Source organism: Musca vetustissima, unplaced genomic scaffold, assembly GCF_032173495.1.
Source record: "Musca vetustissima isolate MV318-11 ecotype Yass unplaced genomic scaffold, APGP_CSIRO_Mvet_v1 utg65054, whole genome shotgun sequence".
Lineage (NCBI taxonomy): Eukaryota > Metazoa > Arthropoda > Insecta > Diptera > Muscidae > Musca > Musca vetustissima.
In genome coordinates, this window is record NW_026886414.1 from 35,053 (window position 1) to 49,879 (window position 14,827).

A 14,827-nucleotide genomic window follows, 5' to 3' on the forward strand; every position below is an offset into this window, starting at 1 on the left:
ATGGGGAGCGCAAGTAGATCCATGTGATGTGCGGACTCTTATCTGCATATTTTCAATTCTAGCTTTGATAGCGTAATTTAGAATGGTGGATAAACATGATGGTAGCTACTATAGGGTACTCGTGGGAGGAGTCGTCATCCGACATTGTGACCACTAATTTTTGATAGGGTTAAGTAAGCAATTTGGCTCATTGACAGCTTCCTTGTCTGCCCGAGTATGTTGGGGCACAAGTCTTGGATGTGCCCCCTCGGGCTCTTGAACGACGTAGGAAATCACTGAAATAAAAACAAATTCTTCATGTTAGATTAGAGCGAAATGGCGGATTTATCAGAATGTCTCCTCTTATTCTTGGTGGGGACATACTCATTCACCATACAAAATTGTGTGTATAACAGATTATAGGGTAATCCTTCCGTACAATGTTGTATCCATTGCGTTAAATTTGGCTATTATACCTTCTACCATGAGGTATCACCCAGCCTGTTACAACTTAAAATATTCGTCGAAGCAGTGATTACTTGGAATTATTCCTAAATTAATGACGATTTTATTAGTATTATATAATTCATGACCTTTTTTAACAAACCTCGTATACGGCAGAATTTTCTTATTCTTCAATTTGTTTTCCTTTATTGGTTAAATTTTGCCGTGCCTTGTACGCGAGATGCAAAATTTCAAACTCTTCAGCATCGTAGGGCCTTCGATTTCACTCATAGCTCAAATACATCAAATATTTTTCCATTATATTATTTTTTTTTTTTGTGATTTTTAAATTTATAAATTAATTATGTTCTATTTTTGTAATTTTTTTAAATAAAAATACACCATCTTAATGTGGATTCGCTTAAACAACATTTTCGCGCCATTTACATACTGCCAAAGCGAGTAAATGTCATAACAGTCTATAAATACGTTGCCAGACTCCCAACGGCGTCACTTTATTTTGAACTATTTCCCCCTCTCAGCCAAAGGGAATAAATGTCATAACGGCCAATAAATACATTGCCAGAATCCCACTTTTAACTTTTCAACGGCGTTACTTTATTTTAAGCTCTTTCCCCACTCAACCAAAGAGTCTAAACGCAACCATAGAGTCTAGAGTCAGCGACAGTCGTTTGCCGTGTGTTTCTTATAGGCAACGGGAAATCGCGACGGCTGACGTTCGCGTCTAGCGGCATGACGCTAGAATAGATTTTATTCATTTTTGCTCAGCGTCATACTCAAAATTTCTCTCTTGCTCTCAATTGAGTTGCCATATTTTAGGTAAAAATCAACAGTGCTACCAAATTTCAATGAGAATTTATATCAAAACATATGGCAGTGCTGTTAAAAAAAAACAAATATTTTCAAAGATTGTGGATGTTCCTTAACGAATTATTAATAAAATGGAAGAAAAATAATTTTTTCAATAATTTTATCCAAGTTCCTTGACATTATTGTTTATTAAATAATAAATTGATTTTGGTTTGCACAACGTAAAATTTTCTGTCAGAAAATGAAAACAAATAATTGACATTTTGTGCCGCTAACGCTAACTCTTTCGTTTGGTTTTCACGCCGGCGAAAAAGTATGACGCTGACTCGTGACTCTCTGGTTGCGTTTAGACTCAAAGAGAGAATGTCATAACCACTCAGTCAAAGGGAGTAATTATCATAACGGCAAAGAAATACATTGCCAGACTCCCAACCGCGTCACTTTATTTTGAGCTATTTCCCCCTCTCAGTCAAAGAGTGTAAATGTCATAACCATAGACTAATGAAGATATAGACGACGAAATACTCAAAAAATGCGCGGTCAAGTGACTCAAAATAAAAAACTCAAAAATGTTTAAATACGTTTTTTGGCAAAAATTGTCTATTTTCCTTTAATGTTTTTATCTGAGAATATACATAGTTTTTGCTTAAAACTAACTATATTTAGTGGCATTCCAAATTAAAAGGTTCAAATATTTAAGTAAATCAGCATTTAAAATTGATTGGCGCATTCATCAGACTCAATTCAGAGAGGACTGGTGAGAGCATTTCGTCGTCTATACATTCATTAGTCTATGGAGGGGTGCGAGGAAGAAAAACAAAAATTTGCCTGTTCAGAATTTGCCGTGCACGCAAATTCTGCTTTGCTCTGTTCGTTGAAAACAATTTTGTTGACATTTCCTTTTGAACCTATTCGCTTTACTGACACACAGCCGGCTTTTGTTTACAAACCTGTTGCTTTAATTTGTGCAAGTGAAATTTAATTTTTAATTTTTGCAATTTATATAAAAAATATATAAAATATTAAAAACAAATCTTTAAAATGCAAACACTTTTGACTTTTATTTTCTTTCTTTTGTATTTTGATTCGCAAAAAATTTGCTAAATAAAAATCTGCCTGTGGAAAAGCAGACTAATGAAGATATAGACGACGAAATACTCAAAAAATGCGCGGTCAAGTGACTCAAAATTTTTAAATACGTTTTTTGGCGAAAATTGTCTATTTTCCTTTAATGTTTTTATCTGAGGATATAGTTTTTGCTTAAAACTAACTATATTTAGTGGCATTCCAAATTAAAAGGTTCAAATATTTAAGTAAATCAGCATTTAAAATTGAGTAGCGCATTCAGCAGACTCAATTCAGAGAGGACTGTTGAGAGCATTTCGTCGTCTATGTCCTGATTTATATTAGGCGAGTTTACTTGCTGCAATTTTTATCGTTCTCTTTTGAACTTGCTTCATGCGTCTATACAAGGCAATTCGGTTGCAAACATATATTTTCTGAATTGAATTATTTTTTCTGAAATGACACTACAAACAAAATACACAAAACGAATTGCCAGAAAATTGTCGGTACGAGCAATTTTTTCCCATTTCTATTCCCCTTGCCCCTCTCTCCAGACTAATCTAAATTGGGACATTTTCATTAGTCTATGAGTCTAAACGCAACCAGAGAGTCACGAGTCAGCGTCATACGTTTTCGCCGGCGTGAAAACCAAACGAAAGAGTTGGCGTTAGCGGCACAAAATGTCAATTATTTGTTTTCATTTTTTGACAGAATATTATACCTTGTGCAAACCAAATTCTATTTCTTCAGGAGATTCCATGTTATACAAAATGCCGTATTTTTTGTTTCCTTGATCAATTTTTTTTTTTGTTCATTTTATTATTAATTCGTTAAAAAACGTCCAAAATCTTTGAAAATATTTGTTTTTTTTTTTAACAGCACTGCCATATGTTTTGATATAAATTCTCATTGAAATTTGGTAGCACTGCTGATTTTTACCTAAAATATGGCAACTCAATTGAGAGCAAGAGAGAAAATTTGAGTATGACGCTGACCAAAAATGAAATAAATCTATTCTAGCGTCAAGCCGCAAGGCGCGAAAGTCAGCCGTCGCGATTTCCCGTTGCCTATAACAAACACAAGGCAAACGACTGTCGCTAGACTCTATGGTTGCGTTTAGACTCTATGTCATAACGACACAGAACTACGTTGCTAGACTCCAACTTTACACTTTTCAACGGCGTCACTTTATTTTGTAATTGTCAAAGTAGTATTGCCCTTAGCGGCGTAACAGTATATTACCAAGGACACTGAACTCCAGCATCCATGCAAACAGCTGATCAAATATGCTTTGACGTCATTCGTAAACACGAAATTTGTTCTCGTCTCGTTTGCTTTCAACTTCATTCGCCAGATTGGTCCTCGGCTCGTTTTCTTTCACCTCGTTTATAGGGTTGTAACTAGCAAGCTCTGAATGTGAGCTACCCTTGCTACTCTTGTTGTTCCCTTAAACCTCATTCGTAAACAATGCAACTCCTTTTTCGTCTCCATCCCACCTCATTCGTAACTTTCCGTCTTCTTTTTTGACTTCTTCTTTACCGGGCATTTTGACTTTCCCATCCCATTCGTAACAGGTGGAACGTTTTTCAACATTTCTGCAGTCGGATGAAGGTGAGGTGACGTGTTTTGTTGTCGTGTTAAAAGTTAAATTTATTGCGTGAAAAATTGTTTTGCATTTTCATTTCTTTTCCGGAAAAGAAAAAATACTTATTTTGCAAACTTCCACGTAAATAACACCAAACACCCATCGGTCCAAGGAATCAATCAATTTTTGGAAACTTCGAGAAGTTCTTTTCTGCCCAGGACAATGTCAACCAAATTAGAATATAATGCCAATGATAGCAATGAAAATGGTTGGGATTTGGATGACGATGATAATTGGGATGATTGGGGTGATGCTGAAGAAAATCCCACAGAAGACAAGGTAGAGGAAACAAAAACAAATAGTGGCAGTGATCAGCTGCAACAGCAGCAGTGCAGTAAGAAAACAGTTGCGGAGAATAATAATACTGCACCCAAAGTCCTGCAAAAAGGGGATACAAACTGTAATCAACCCCAACAACGGAGTCAGGAAACAGTCAAACAAACTTCCAGTGCAGGTGGCGGCGGTGGTGGTTGGGGTAGTTTGTTTGGTGGTGTCATGTCCACGGTCCTTAGCACAGCCACCGAGTTGACAAGCACTGTGACCAATAGCTTGGACAAGGTAATTGGTGTCCCAGATCCTGAGGAAATGGCCCGCATCAATGCCTCGGAGGAGGCAAGACTTAAGTCACAACAACAACAGCAGCAACAACAAGTGAAACCAAATGATGATGACAATGAAAATGATGAGGAGGAAAGATCAATTACGCCCAATAAGGCTGTGCCTGTTTTTGGTTTAAATCTGGTCAATAATGTTACATCCCTGGGTAGTAAAGTTTTAAATACCGGCCTAGATACACTGGAGGGTATTGGCAAGAAGACCATGAATATCTTACAAGAAAATGATCCACTGCTGAAGAATAAAATCAAGAAATTGGGATTGGAGAAGGAGAAATGTAATTTGACAGAGGTAAAGGAAAATGGGGGAAAATAAAAAAAACAATTTTTATTATGAGATGTTTTTTTTTTTTCTTTTACAGATCCTCAAAGAAGCCAAAAAAGAAACCGAACAGTTAGAACAATCCATGAGGGAAATGAATTTGGAAAAAATGAAAGCCCAGTTGAGATTTGAGGTTTTGTTCGAGAACAATTGTGGTCTGGTGCATATGGAAGCTTTGGAAATACTCTCCAAGGAGTCGCAATTGAAAATCCAAACCCTTAAGGAATCGGTTAGCGGCAAAGCTTTGGAAGAACTCTTGGAAACATTGAATGAGGTTAAGGAATTAATGGAATTGGAAGATTTAGATGCGGAGCCGGAAACGGAAGAATATAGTGCAGAAGAACTGAGTGAAAAATTGAAGGAGGCCATACAGGACACAGAACTGAAGATAGGCTTTGATGAAATTACAAAGTGAGTAAATCAACAATTAGGGAAAATATTAATTTGAGGGTATTTTGGTATTGACTTTAAATTCTCCATTCAATTTGTTTTAAATTTATTTTCCTTTTCCAGCTTATGGTCCACAACCCTTACCTGGTTCTCATCCGAAGAATCCCACAGCTCCGAAGTACAACCAATTTTCGCTAAAGCAGTTACCACCCTAGCCGAAACGTGTGCACTGGAAATTTTAAAATTACATAAAATTGCCGAATTACTTCTGATTCAGGAACATCACAGTACAGCAAATGAAGTGGATGGCGTTGTCCAACTGTGTCGACAATTTAATATACATTTACAAGTGGTGGCAAATCGTTTTGCCAGCCATCTAAGTAATCGGGAATCGCCGCAAGAACAAAAAGAGGAGGCCAAAACAAACATAACTACAATATTTACCGAAATGGTACAGGCCCGGCAACAAATTGAAAATGCCTTTAGACTATTTTTACCCATAATACAAATTGGTGCGGTTTAATATTGAAACAGTTTGAGGCGCAAGTCAAACCAACGACAATTCCAAACCATAATAGTGTGTCCCAGCCAGATATTTAATAATGATTTTTTTTGTATAAGATTTAGATTTTATTATTGCTTTTATTTTTTAATTGTTATTAATGTAATGTGAATGTTTTCCGAAATTAAAAATATAAGAGAAGTAAATAAAAGAAAATTAAAAAATATTGAAAAATTTTCAAAAAATTATTCTTTAAAAACTTAAAAAATAGTCTTTTAAGAACCTCAATTTTTTTTAAATCTCCAAAAAATATTAGTTAAAAAACAAAATAATTTTAAAATCTACGACTTGGATAGTTTTCAAAAACCAACAATTTTAAAAATATACGTTCTGAAAAGTTCTTAAAAACATCTCCGGGAAAAATCTACGCTTTGAAAAAATAGTCTTTAAAAATCGTTGATATATTTTTTTTAATCTAGACCTTGAAAAAATCTTAATTTATTTCAATATAGGCTTTTAAAAAATCCAAATTTTTTATTTAGGCCTTGAAAAAATCTTTCAACTTTTTTGTTTTTAATCTAGACCTCGAAAAAAATTGTGTAGGCACTCGAAAAAATATTCTTTAAAAAATTTACGCCTAGAAAAAATATTCTTTACAACTTGAAAAAATATTTGAAAATTTTTTTTTTTTTAATTTACGCCTTCAAAAATTCTTTGAAAAAAATTCTGTAAAAAATCTTCGCCAAGCAACAAATAAAATAAATGAAATTTCATTGAAATTTAGTTCAATATAAAATTGAATAACAATTGGATAGATGAGATGGGAAAAAAATTCACAATTCAGCTACAACGAAATGTATTCAGCAAAGTTGTTTTTTCTGCAACAAATTAAATATAACATATTAGACTAACCAAATACAGTTCAAAAAATGCAATTCAGCTACGAAAAATGTAATTCAGCAATGTTTAAAAGTTGAAAAGATCGAAATTTAGCTAATTTTCATAACAATTTCAATATTTAATTAGGTAACATACAATTCAGCAAATGTGTGGAAGGCCCTATTACCTCAAAGAAACTAAAATACGAGAAAAAATGTATATCCAGCTACGAAAATTACAATTCAACAAGGGTTAAAAGGCTTTAAAATACACATTTCTCCTCAATAAATATAAATTTGTGACAATTTCGCCTATTCACCCACGAAAAATGCAATTCAGCAAAGATATGTCCCCAAATTTGATAACAATTTTAATATTTAACTGCGGAAAACACAATTCAGCTAGATTTTTAACACATTGAAATACTTATTTACTTTAAAGAAACTAAAATTTTATAAAAAAATGTTCCTATTCAGCTATGAAAATGCCAAAAGGCTCTAAAATACATACTTTCCTTCAATAAATATCAATTTGACAAAAATTCGCCTATTCAGCTATGAAAAATGCAATTCAGCGAAGTTAATTTGTAATTCCGCTGGAATATTTTCAATGCAACAGGGCCACTAGGCATACGAGATTTCATTACAGTTCAATTTTGTCATATTCAGCTACGAAAATCACAATTCAACAAAGGTTTTCTTCAGATAAATTAATAAAAAAAAGTGGGGGAAAAAGCAAATTTACCTGCATTTGATAAGAATTTCACTATTCAGCTACAAAAAACACAATTCAGCTATGTTATTAGCATATTGAAATACTCATTTACTTTAAAGAAACCAAAATTTGAGAAAATTTATCCTATTCCTTTACAAAAATTTCCATTCAGCAAGGTTTAAAAGGTATATTTTCCTTCACCTTTGAAAAAATTCTTTAAAAAATCTACGCCCTGTGTAGTACCTTGAAGAAATTCTTTAAAAAATCTATTAGTGAAAGCCTTGAAAAAATTTCTTTAAAAATATACGCCTTGTGCAGGCCTTGAAAAAAAAATCTACGCCTTGTCAAGGCCTTGAAAAAAATCTGCGCCATGTGTAGGCTCTTGGAAATAAAACCTTAAAAAAGCTACGCCTTGTGAAGGCGTTGAAAAAAATTAAAAAAAATCTTCGCATTGTGAAGGCCTTGAAAAAAATTCTTTAAAAAATCTACGCCTTGTGTAGGCCCTTGAAAAAAAATCTTTAAAAAATCTACGCCTTGTGTAGGCCCTTGAAAAAAAATCTTTAAAAAATCTACGCCTTGTGTAGGCCCTTGAAAAAAAAATCTTTAAAAAATCTAAGCCTTGTGTAGACCCTTGAAAAAAATCTTTAAAAAATCTACACCTTGTGTAGGCCCTTGAAAAAAAATCTTTAAAAAATCTACACCTTGTGTAGGCCCTTAAAAAAAATCTAAGCCTTGTGTAGGCCCTTGAAAAAAAAAATCTTTAAAAAATCTACGCCTTGTGTAGGCCCATAAAAAAAAATCTTTTAAAAATCTACGCCTTGTGTAGGACCTTGCAAAAAATTCTTTAAAAAATCTACGCCTTGTGAAGGCCTTGAAAAAATTCTTTATAAAATCTACGCCTTGAAAAAAATTCTTTATAAAATCTACGCCTTGAAAAAAATTCTTTAAAAAATCTACGCCTTGAAAAAAATTCTTTAAAAAATCTACGCCTTGTGTAGGCCCTTGAAAAAAAATTCTTTAAAAAATCTACGCCTTGTGTAGGCCCTTGAAAAAAAATTCTTTAAAAAATCTATGCCTTGTGAAGGCCTTGAAAAAAAAATTCTTTAAAAAATCTACGCCTTGGGAAGGCCTTGAAAAAAATGCCTTAAAAAATCTACGCCTTGTTAAGGCCTTGAAAAAAAAATTCTTTAAAAAATCTACGCCTTGTTAAGGCCTTGAAAAAAATTCTTTAAAAAATCAACGCCTTGTGAAGGCCTTGAAAAAAATTCTTTAAAAAATCTACGCCTTGTGAAGGCCTTGAAAAAAATTCTTTAAAAAATCTACGCCTTGTGAAGGCCTTGAAAAAAATTCTTTAAAAAATTTACGCCTTGTGAAGGCTTGGAAAAAAATTCTATAAAAAATCTACGCCTTGTGTAGACCCTTGAAAAAAATTCCTTAAAAAATCTACGCCTTGTGAAGGCCTTGAAAAAAAATTCTTTAAAAAATCTACGCCTTGTGAAGGCCTTGAAAAAAAAATTCTTTAAAAAATCTACGCCTTGTGAAGGCCTTGAAAAAAATTCTTTATAAAATCTACGCCTTGAAAAAAAATTCTTTAAAAAATCTAAGCCTTGTGAAGGCCTTGGAAAAAATTCTTTAAAAAATCTACGCCTTGTGAAGGCCTTGGAAAAAATTCTTTAAAAAATCTACGCCTTGTGTTGGCCCTTGCAAAAATCTTCTTTAAAAAATCTGCGCTCTGTGTAGATCCCTTAAAAAAATATTATTTAAAAACCAACCCTTTGGACGACAGTCATTGAAATAAAAATCCAATTATTTTTTCACATTTTCTTTTATAAAACATTTTTGTATTTATTTTAAATTTAAATTATATTATGTTGTTGTTTGTTTTATAGTTTAATTTTGTTTATACAAAAAAAGAATTACTAATTTGTTTCATTGCTTAACAAAATGTTAAACGATAATGTACCACATTCAAATTAGGATGCATTTAATGTTTTATATATAGATATATCTTTTTTGGGGAGGAGGGGACGTTGGAGAGTTGTAATAGTTTCATTGTTGTTATTACTATACTACAGTTTGCTTCCATTTGAATTGTAATAATTTAAGAAACAACTAAAACTAAAAAAGTGTTGGAGTAGGATCGGAGAATGTTGACTACTAAAAAATTGATTGTTGATTTGATCTTTCATTGTGTTTATTTTTGTTTTCTGCTTTTCAAGTCATCATCAAACATAATCATCATATTCGATTTAAATAACAACAACATGAAAGAACAACAAAACAACACAGGCCCATATGTTTCTCTATATGTGTTCAATATCTTAAGTCAGCTTTATATTTTGCCATATATCTGCAAAAAAGAGGAAGATTGGAATTAAAAACATGTTCAACTCTTTTGTTTTTGAAGATCAATCTTACTTGTCCAATGTTTCCCAAAATGTCATTAATACTGCCCGATCTAAATGCCGTTTATTCTGTGATAGATTCAGTAGTGTAACAGACCATTTGGCCACATTGGCATCCAACTTCAGTTCACTGAAACGCAAATGAAAGGCGCAAACTGCAAAAATGAAATAAAAATAAATTTTAAATATATCGAAGTTTCTCTAGGAAATAATACCACAAAAAAGCTGCACTTACTTTTGGAGAAAATTTCCACGGGATTACCATCCCAGGGCCAACCCTTAAACTGCCAAGCAGGTCCCATAACAAATACGGCAACAACACGTTGCCAATCTTGGGCAGTTAATTTTTGTGGATTATCAATGACACGATAGGGTACCGTCATATTTTGTTTCTTGCGCTAGAAGAGGATGAGAAGAATAAAATCCCGATTAGGAGAGGTTTATAATTTGGGGGGAGATGTGGAGAGGCTTACCTGCAAGAGTACTTCATTATCTCTGGTACAGCCAGCCCGTTTCTTTTCATCGGTACTAACATATTTCAAATCTTGCAATATATCACGAACATTGTACATGGTTATGAGACTAGTATTAGCCGAGGGTATAATAATGATGGGTGTACGTGATACACGTTTTTGGGGTGTGGGTGCAACCTGGCGGGCCTGTGTCGTGGGCAATAGTTCCTTGGGGCGACCTAGTAAAAAAAAAAAATATTGAAAAAATATTGATTGAAATATTAAATTGTCTCCAAAAAATCGACGCCTTGGATAGTCTTAAAAAAATAATTTTTCTAAAATTATAATCGTCATGAATTGTCTTTAAAAAAATAATTTTTAAAAATCTATGGCTTGGATATTCTTAAAAAAAATATTTTTTCAATATCAAAAAAAAAAAAAAAAATAAATAAATAAAAATCTCAATGGCCCCACGTTGGGCGCCACTTTAGTGGAAATTTAAGAATTTTTGAAATTTAATAATTTTGTATTTTTAGGTAATTTTTGTTATTCACAAAACTAATTTTACAAAAAATTGTTATGCATAGCTGGTTTCACGTTGGGCGCCACTTTAATTAAATTTTAAGAATTTTTGAAATTTAATAATTTTGTATTTTTAGTTAATTTTTGTTATTTACAAAAATGATTTTACATTAAATTTTATTCCGAAGGAGATTTCACTCCGTTGGGCGCCACTTTAGTGGAAATTTAAGAATTTTTGAAATTTAATAATTTTGTATTTTTATGTTATTTTTGTTATTCACAAAATTGATTTTACATAACATTTTTATGCATAGCGTAGTCCCACGTAGGTAATTTTTGTTATTCACAAAATCGATTTTACATAAAATTGTTATGCATAGCTAGTTCCACGTTGGGCGCCACTTCAATTAAATTTTAAGAATTTTTGAAATTTAATAATTTCGTATTTTTATGTAATTAACTGTTACTAGCTGTTATGTAAAGCTAGTACCATGTTGGGCGCCACTTTTGTTAAAATTTTAGATTTTTCACATTTCGATAATTTTGTATTTTTTCTTTTGGATAGTCTTCAAAAAATAATCTTTAAAACAACATTTTTTTATATAAATCTACGCATTTAAAAAAACTATGGAAAATATTCTTAAAAAAATATACGTTCTGAAAATTTGCAAGTCCACTACCTAAATGCGGAAACTACAGAATTTTTCAAGATTATTTCATTTCAAATTTGTTCAAATGAATTCTTAATGATTTTTAGCGATCAAAAAATACATTTTCCGTGCAATTTTAAAAAAGTCTCCAAAAGTGGAGACTTTTTAAAAATAGCTGGAAATGCATTAAAATTTAATTACGATTCATAAAAAAATATTTCTGAAATTTTTATCGTGAAATTTGAAAGTCTCTACTACCTAAATGTAGAAACTACAGTATTTTTTCAAGATTATTTCATTTCGAATTTGTTCTGAAGAGCTTTTAATGATTTTTAGCCATCAAAAAATACAATTTCCGTTCAATTTTAAAAAGTCTCCACTTTTGGAGACTTTTTAAAAATTGCTGGAAATGCATTAAAATTTAATTACGATTCACAAAAAATTATTTCTGAAATTTTTATCGTAAAATTTGCAAGTCTCCACTATCTAAATGCGAAAACTACTGAATTTTTCAAGATTATTTTATTTCAAATTAGTTCAGAATAATTTTTAATGATTTTTAGCGATCAAAAATACAAATTCCGTGCAATTTTAAAAAGTCTCCAAAAGTGGAGACTTTTTAAAAACTGCTGAAAATGCATTAAAATTTAATTACGATTCATAAAAAATTATTTCTGAAATTTTTATCGTGAAATTTGAAAGTCTCCACTAACTTAACTTTGAAAATACATGCTTTCTCGGTTTTATTATATTTCAAAATGGATCGGATGAATTTTTAATGATTTTTAGTAGTCAAGAAAATTATTTCCCAAGCTAATTTGAAAAGTCTCCACTTTATTAAAAAAAAAATCTATCGTTTTCAATAACTTTGTTCCTATCCAATAATTTTTCGCATCAGATTTTCCATTTTCAAATTAGTTTTAAGAATAATATTATTTTAAAATCCGCTTTTTTGTATAACTTACCAATTTGTGGTGTCATTTGTGCCTTGCGCTGAGCCTGAGATCCTTCAGTTACAGATTTCAGTGACATACCATGATAGGTACCCATGGTATCGATTTTGAATCCCTCGGTTTCTACAAAACAAGCAAACAAAAACAATTAATAATAAATTCAGCTCCGTTAAACCTCCTCCTCTTTGACTCACCCTCCTTTTGCCGATTAAATCTTTCCTGATCGTAACGATTATATTGTGTTAGCTGTGGTTGCGGTTTATTAATTCTCGCCGGTTCGGGCATTTTAATTGGATTCTGTTGTATGGGCCGATTGCGACCCTCCTCCCTCGCCTTTATACCCTGAAGAATGGCAAAAATATTCTTGGCAAATATTTTACCAGTACTTTGTAGTATTGTGGTGCGAGTACGCCATTGTCGTTCACGACTAATAATATCCTTGGTGGAATCAACATCAAAATCTAAAATTGCTCGCAAATCTGTGGCCATGGCATCCTCATTATCGGAACGTTTAATGGTTGTTCTCTTATTGGCCAAACGTTTCGCTTTAATGGCTGCAATTTTTTCCACTGACATTGTTTCGGACAACGACTTAATGTTGTCCATATTGACGGTGGCCTCTTTTTTGTTGACATCCCAGCGCGCAGCCAATTGTTCACGTACCTTTTGCACTTGGGTATCCTCGAAGCGGGCCTTTTTGGCCAGACCCTCACCGCCGGCTGAATCTCCATCGGCGGGACGTTTCACCTGAGTGGGTATTTCAAGGGGTGCACTTTTATCAATGCTGGGACAGGTGCTGGTTTCGCCATTCAGATAGGCCAGCAGCTCTTTACGATCGGGACGATTGACTGCGGGTATATCCTCGGCGGCACACTGACGCACATACACCGAATGCTGTAGCAAAACATTTTTCAGCAAATACAGCAAACACTCGAGCGTATAGTATTCTCGTGGTCCGGCCTTTTTACCCGAACTATTTGGGAAAACAAAACACCATTACATTTTATCCGAAAATCACCTCCTCCCCTCCTGCCAACTTACCCATATTTCAAATAATTTGTCTTGACATTTTTTGGCCAGGAGAATTCACCGAATATAATTTGTCCATCACGTTCGATGATTTCTCGTTTGTTTATGTTGTACTGCCGCAACAAACTCAAGGGATCCGCCATTTTTTAGCAAATAAATACAAACCGAGTGTGTTTCTATCTCCGTTGGATCCCTGTTACGCTGCACATTTACTTGGTTTCTTTCTGCGTTCGAATTTCTATAATTTTTTCACTTTTTTGACACTATTGCGAAATAGTGTCAAAAACTGCGAAGTTTTATTTAACTTTTTTTCCTCGGTTTATGACACGCGTCCTCTGTTTTCAGTCCAGCCAGCAAGAGTTTCTCACATTCAGAGTTTGTTAATTACAACCCTGTAAATTGAGGTGAAAGCAAACGAAACGAGACGAGGACCATCCGTGGCGAATGAAATTGAAAGCAAACGAGACGAGGGAATATCTCGTGTTTACGAATGAGGTCAAAGTGAACGTGACGAGGACCATCCGAGGCGAATGGGGTTCAAAACAAAAACAAACGAGCCGAGGACCAACCAACTGCTGACAACAGCTGTTTCAACGTGCTGTCAACGAGTGTATAGGGTTATATAGTTCGAGTTATAACTAATCGATTAATCGAATTTCTTAGTGAGATATTGAATTTTCGGGATAGTGGAGGCCTTTTTTTAGCTTTTTAAAGAGAAAAATCAAAAAACATAATTTGTTTGTTCAAGAAATTGCAATAATAAAAGTTTTTCCTTTATGATTGAAAGCAAAGGAGACGAGGAGACGAAAATCGAATGAGATCAAAGCGAACGAGACGAGGACCATCCGAGGCGAATGGGGTTCAAAACAAAAACAAACGAACCGAGGACCAGCCAACTGCTGACAACAGCTGTTTCTACGTGCTGTCAACGAGTGTATAGGGTTATGTAGTTCGATTTATAACTAATCGATTAATTGAGTTTCTATGTGGGACATTAAAGGTAAAGGGAATTTTCGGGATAGTGGAGGCCTTTTTTAGCTTTTTAAAGAGAAAAATCAAAAAACAGAATTTGTTTGTTCAAGAAATTGCAATAATAAAAAATTTTTCCTTTATGATATGAACAAAAATAGTAAAAATTAGTAGATTCTTGGTGTAAGGGAACATACCACATATATAAATAAAAATATGTTGTCCCGTACTGCAAGAATCTACTAGTTTTTACTATTTTTTTAATCTCATAAAGCAAAAATTGTTTTCTTGTTAAAAATTAGTAGATTCTAGCTGTACGCGAAATGGTAGAAAAATTTGTACATTAATGAAGATTCTGGGACAGACATGTTGTGTTAAACACGAATAATCTAAAATAATAAAGATTAAATATTTAATCAACTGCAAAGACATACAATCGTAAAGACTGGACAAAACGCATTT

The 14,827-nt window shown here is 33.2% G+C and overlaps 2 protein-coding genes across 2 annotated transcripts; one reads left to right on the forward strand and one right to left on the reverse strand.

Annotated features, from left to right (window-relative positions):
• Positions 1-4,126: 4,126 nt before the first annotated feature.
• Positions 4,127-5,813, forward strand: LOC133333875 (protein FAM114A2-like). The gene is made up of 3 exons (XM_061542185.1): positions 4,127-4,870; positions 4,941-5,311; positions 5,414-5,813. Exons 1-3 carry the CDS (start codon positions 4,127-4,129, stop codon positions 5,811-5,813), a joined length of 1,515 nt encoding a protein of 504 aa, XP_061398169.1.
• A 3,986-nt stretch (positions 5,814-9,799) lies between these two features.
• Positions 9,800-13,575, reverse strand: LOC133333877 (parafibromin-like). The gene is made up of 6 exons (XM_061542187.1): positions 13,409-13,575; positions 12,562-13,340; positions 12,380-12,490; positions 10,264-10,481; positions 10,026-10,188; positions 9,800-9,945 (listed from the first exon to the last, which is right to left on the reverse strand). Exons 1-6 carry the CDS (start codon positions 13,537-13,539, stop codon positions 9,800-9,802), a joined length of 1,548 nt encoding a protein of 515 aa, XP_061398171.1. The 5' UTR covers positions 13,540-13,575.
• Positions 13,576-14,827: the final 1,252 nt, after the last annotated feature.

Coding starts and splice junctions, on each gene's coding strand:
- LOC133333875 (XM_061542185.1), top strand. CDS start 4,127: ATGTCAACCAAATTAGAATATAATGCCAATGATAGCAATGAAAATGGT. Junction 4,871..4,940: donor AGAAATGTAATTTGACAGAG/GTAAAGGAAAAT, acceptor TTTCTTTTACAG/ATCCTCAAAGAAGCCAAAAA. Junction 5,312..5,413: donor GGCTTTGATGAAATTACAAA/GTGAGTAAATCA, acceptor TTCCTTTTCCAG/CTTATGGTCCACAACCCTTA.
- LOC133333877 (XM_061542187.1), bottom strand. CDS start 13,539: ATGGCGGATCCCTTGAGTTTGTTGCGGCAGTACAACATAAACAAACGA. Junction 10,482..12,379: donor ACAAATGACACCACAAATTG/GTAAGTTATACA, acceptor TTTTTTTACTAG/GTCGCCCCAAGGAACTATTG. Junction 9,946..10,025: donor CGTGGAAATTTTCTCCAAAA/GTAAGTGCAGCT, acceptor TCATTTTTGCAG/TTTGCGCCTTTCATTTGCGT.